At 60.7% G+C, this 4,758-nt stretch overlaps 1 protein-coding gene across 1 annotated transcript in view; it reads right to left on the bottom strand.

Annotated features, from left to right (window-relative positions):
- Window positions 1-3,349: 3,349 nt before the first annotated feature.
- Window positions 3,350-4,758, bottom strand: part of CCDC187 (coiled-coil domain containing 187) — a 37,555-nt gene continuing 36,146 nt past the window's right edge. Inside the window, exon 24 of the mRNA XM_014529659.1 lies at window positions 3,350-4,656. Coding sequence (XP_014385145.1) covers window positions 3,350-4,656 — 1,307 coding nt within the window. The remainder of the gene's footprint in view (window positions 4,657-4,758) is intronic.

The raw sequence follows: 4,758 nt of genomic DNA, 5'->3' as shown, positions 1-4,758 counted from the left end.
GTGAGACAAAGGGTCACATCTGCCTGCAGGACTTTTGGCCGGTTGGTCTTGGCTGAGATGAAAGATGGTGGGGGAGGGGAGGGTGGGAGAGCAAATTTGGGGGTCAGAGTGGAAATCAAGAGTTTGTTTTGGATCGCTAAATTTGTGAGACCTTTTTAACATCTGAGGGAGGTGCCAGGCCACAGGTTGGCTGTGAGTCTGGAGATCAGAGGGTACCAGTAAGTTGGGCTGGTTGAGGTCCCCACACACAGGGAGCCTGGGGCAGGGCCAGGTTGCCAGGGGTGTGTGTGTGTGCGTGCGTGTGTGAGAGAGAGAGAAAGAGAGAGAGAGAGAGAGAGAGGATCTTGTCCTGTCCCCAAGCCTGCGGTCAAGTTTTGCAAACACCACTGGCCTTTTCCCAGCTGTGCTCATGGGGCATTAGGAAGGGGCCTTTGCTTGGGGCAAAGCACTTATGCCAGGAGTTTGGTGCTTGGTGGTGCAGTGTGGGCAGGTAGGACTGAGGGCCACGTGGGCAGATGTGGGGCTCGTGGGCATTGTTCTGGGACCTCGGAGCTGCCTGGGAGCCAGTGTGGACCAGGACAGACTAGTTGGGCCTGGTTTTGTTTGGGCACCTGCCAGACAGCCTGTCCCCTGCTGCCGCGGGACCTGCCCCACAGGGAGCTGGGTCCCTCTGGGAGGCCAGCACGCTCAGGGAGCCAGACCCCTGGACACAGGAAGTCACCAGTTAAATGGATGCCAAGTGTGTGTGGCACACCCCTCTGGAAGCGGCCTCGTGGCCTTCACTGGGGTTTATGCGAGAGGCTGTGATGGCCCTGCAGAGTGAGAAATGAAAGCACCTCATAAGCTGGTCAGATGACCTGGGACTTCGAGCCCTGAAGGTATTTCATGGAGGAGGGACCATTACGGGGAGAAGCTGAAAGAGACAGATGACAGGAAAATTAAATGTAGGGTTTAATGGAGAAATAATCATTTTCTATGAAAGATAATGACTTCTCTGGAGGCAGGTATCAAGATTTATTGGCCCAAGAGGTTCCTGGGGAGCATAGCCAGGCGAGCACGCTGAGGCCGAGACCGGAGTGATCCTGAGAGTGAAGGGTCAATACATCTGGACGCCGCGCCCTCTGCCCATGTGTCACAGGGGCCGGGATTAAGCCGTCTCCCACTTCAGGGAACACAGTCCTCCAGCCAGTCATGTTACAGCCGCCTCCCCGGACCCCACTGTCCTTGGAGGGGGGCCAGGGTTCTCACGAGTCCCCTCGAGCAGCCTCCCTTCAAGGGCACGGACCACAGGCCGAGAGAGGACTGCAGGGCTGCCGGCCACACAGGGAGGTCACCGCAGGAGGCCCTGGTTCCAGCGGTGAGCACAGCCATGGCCATGACAGCGCCCACCCCACAGCCACCAGACGGGAGATTGTGGGACTGGAGGCAGACCTGCAGGGCTTCCATGTGGGAGATTTATTGCTGTGCCAAATGCGTGTGTGTAAATACATAATTCCTCTCACACGGCCTCATAAATCCAAAAGCGTCAGCCATACATAGAAAAAAATAAAAAATTACAAACTAATTTGTTCAGAAAACTAGAAGGGAATCAATACAAAAACGGTAGCTCAAAATTTGGTTTGAAATTGTGTGCGTAGAGAATGAACACATTGCCCCCTGGATCCAAACGTCTCCTTTGTGGTGGCTCCAAGGTGGGCCTGGGACAGCCGGTGCCATGTCAACATGAATTGTCTTAGCTGGTGCCTTCGTTTGTAGGATGGCACAGGACCAAGGTCAGCCTGGGCCTGAGCGGCCACCCCAGGGGCCTGGGGAAGGGCCCTGCAGTGTTCTCAGGGGTCTCGGGGCCCCTCACCAGACCTGCAGGTGGGGGCACAGGCAGAACCTGGGGTTTTGCCAGGACAGCTATGGATGGATGAATGGATGATGGATGGGTGATAGATAACACATAGATGACTGATAGGTGGATAAAGACCAGATAGATAATAGATGATAAATGATGATGGTACAGATGAATTTGGTGAATTCCCTGGGGCACTAGCTTAGAGGGAATACTGGCCAGCGTTCTGGCTGTACTGGGGAAGATGGGGCTCAGGCCCCCTGTGGCCCAGATGCAAGGTTCTGGGACCGGCAGACAGGACATAAGTGTCTGCTGTCATCCGAATTGGCGCGAGGGTCCAGTGGCTTCCTCAGGACAGGGGCTGTGGCAAGAGCACTGCTCTGGGTGAGGGGCGGGTGGCAGGGAGTCTTGTGTGGTGGCTCCTATGGGGAGGGGTCGCTGCTGCGGTGGCCTATTCTGCAGGTCCGTGAAGGCAGCGGCTCTGGGGCTGTTCCTGTGTCCACTGCTGAGACCTGTCCCTGAGGCCTCCGCCTGGCAGGTCTCGATCCTCCTCCCAGTGCATCTCCTCTGACTTCCTTCCCCACGGAACCCTCTGCGTGGTAATCAGCACAGGTTTCCTACACAGAACCGCCGACACCTTTGACAAGGGTCCAGGTCCACACGGGGCCATGGAGAGCACACTTGGTAATGGACACCACCAGGAAATGGGCTCTCGTTCCTTCTAGGAGGAGTCTGGGAACACTTAGGGAAGCCTTGACCCCTGCTCCCCCCAGGGGTTGCCGGGTCGCAGTGAAGGGATCTTCGACCCTCGAGTGCCAGGTCCTCTAATCTGCAACGCACACAGGAGATGCGCACGCCAGTCATCCAGCCACAAGTGACCGGCTGGACGAGGTGCAGGCCCTGGCAGGAGCCGGGCCCCTGCAGGTGTCAGGCAGTCCTGCCCCCCTGTCAGCAGCGTCGGCAGCCCCACAGCCACAGGAGCCCTTGGCCTCAGAAGTCTCACTGGCACAAACTCTCCACTGATTTCCTGACAAAGCTGGAGGCCTCAGCCCCTTGCTTCCCCCAAAGCCGCTCTTCTTCTCTTGACCTTCGCTGATGGCGCAGTCCTGGCCCATGGCCATCTCAGCCAGGCGATGCGTTTGTGCCCAGGACCTGCTCCCCTCCCAGCTCCTGAGGATGGTTCTCCACCGAGTCCAGGACTTTTCTTGGCTGGCCTGACGCCCCACAGCCTTCTAGCTCCTGTCTCTCCGTCTCTGTGGTCTGGGCCATCTTTGAGAGCCAATGGAAGCACTGGGCCTGGCGCCCAAAACGCACACAGAGCCACGTTACAGCTGGTGTCAAACAGCCAACGTCCAGTCTTAGGCCCACGTCCGATGACCATCCACACGCCAGCCTGTGCTGGGGACGTCCAGGCTTCCTGAGGCCTCCAGCACACCCACACGCACATGCAAGCACAGGCACACATGATCACACACAATCACACAATGATTCACGGATGTCTCTGTAGGCCGCCTACTCTTTCCTGAGGCCTGTCTTTCCAGGACTGCCCGGTGGCTGCCCCGCGAGGCCTGGGACACGGCCGGCACCTGCCAGTTCTCCCGTCCCCGGGCTGCTCAGTGGGGCCGGCTCCGAGAGCACAGCCAGCGTGTCGCACAGGATCCTTCTGCTGAGCTGGGTGGAAACCAGATTCACCGCCTCTGCCCTGTCCCCACCGGGGCCCACGCAGGGGCCCCTGTCCAAAGCGGGAACTGGGTCCCCCTGCCAGGGGCCAGCCAGCCCTGTGTGGCCAGCCGTCAACAGTGCTGGCAGGCCCTCTCCAGTCACACAGGCCTCTCCAGACAGTGTTGGGGGCTGCACGGACTGCCCTGGGGGCCCGGCCGGGGCATTGCCCGCCCCCCCACACCAGGGGGACCTGAGCCAGTTGACAGGTTCAGACCACTGGCCCCCCAAAACCTTGTTCCTCCCAATAGAATGTGATTCACCCAATTGGTCCCCAAGGCTCCTGCCCTGTGCACCTGCCGCCAGGCAGAGGCTGGCCTCCGGGGGCCCCAGGGACAGTGCCTCGGACAGGGAGGGCAGCTCCCAGGTGTTGGTGGAGGCGTCTTCGGGCGGGGAAGGGAAGTCCTCGGAGGGGGGGCTGGGGGTGGCCCTGCTGCCTGCTGGGAGGGCGGGAGGCGGAGGAGCATCCCTGTGTGTGGAGGACGGGAGGTCGGCACTGCCGTAGGACAGCACCTCGTCCACCGGGGACAGGATCTCAGGCAGGACACTGCCATCCAGAGAGAGGCTGGCTTCCTCTGGGGCAGCAGGGGCTCCACTGCCCACATACCCAGGTGCCCGGCTCTCAGCCCTCAGGGCTGCCAGCACGCTGGGTGTTGCAGGAGGTGCCCGTGGGGGGTTCCTGTCAGCCTCCTGGGGCCCCTCTGGGCAGTCGGTGGAGGCCTGCAGAGGCTCCGTCTCTCCTCCTCGGCTGAAACTGGCCCCTTTGGACACCGAGGACACCGAGGGAAAGGGAAGGGACAGGGCTGAGTCGCTGCAGGAATGGGCACAGGGGAGGAATGCAGTGCAGGCAGCCTCAGGGCATGGCCAGCTGGCCTTTCCTGCATCTAATTCACTGGTCAGACTCCCACCAGTTCCAGAAGCTTCCTGGCCCCCACCAGGGCCTGGGGAGAGAAGTGCCATGCTGGGTGCCCCTCCATCTTCCAGGTCAGAGGAGCCTCCAGCAGGGGAGGGCCATCCTGCAGCTGGCTGGGCACCCATGCCAGGCTGCAGCGGGCTCTCCTCATCCCAGACCTCGCTGGATGCCTCTGACAGCTCTGATCCTGACCCGGGCGAGGGGACGTCGGGGAGAGGCCGTGGCTGGCCCTCCTGCAGGAGGCCTGGCCCTGACGCAGTGGGGGAGCCCCGCAGGGGACGGGCTCCGC

The sequence above is a fragment of the Myotis brandtii genome, unplaced genomic scaffold (genome assembly GCF_000412655.1).
Source record: "Myotis brandtii unplaced genomic scaffold, ASM41265v1 scaffold691, whole genome shotgun sequence".
NCBI lineage: Eukaryota > Metazoa > Chordata > Mammalia > Chiroptera > Vespertilionidae > Myotis > Myotis brandtii.
Note: the sequence above shows the minus strand (reverse complement) of the source record. Positions and strands in the feature narration are given on the sequence as shown.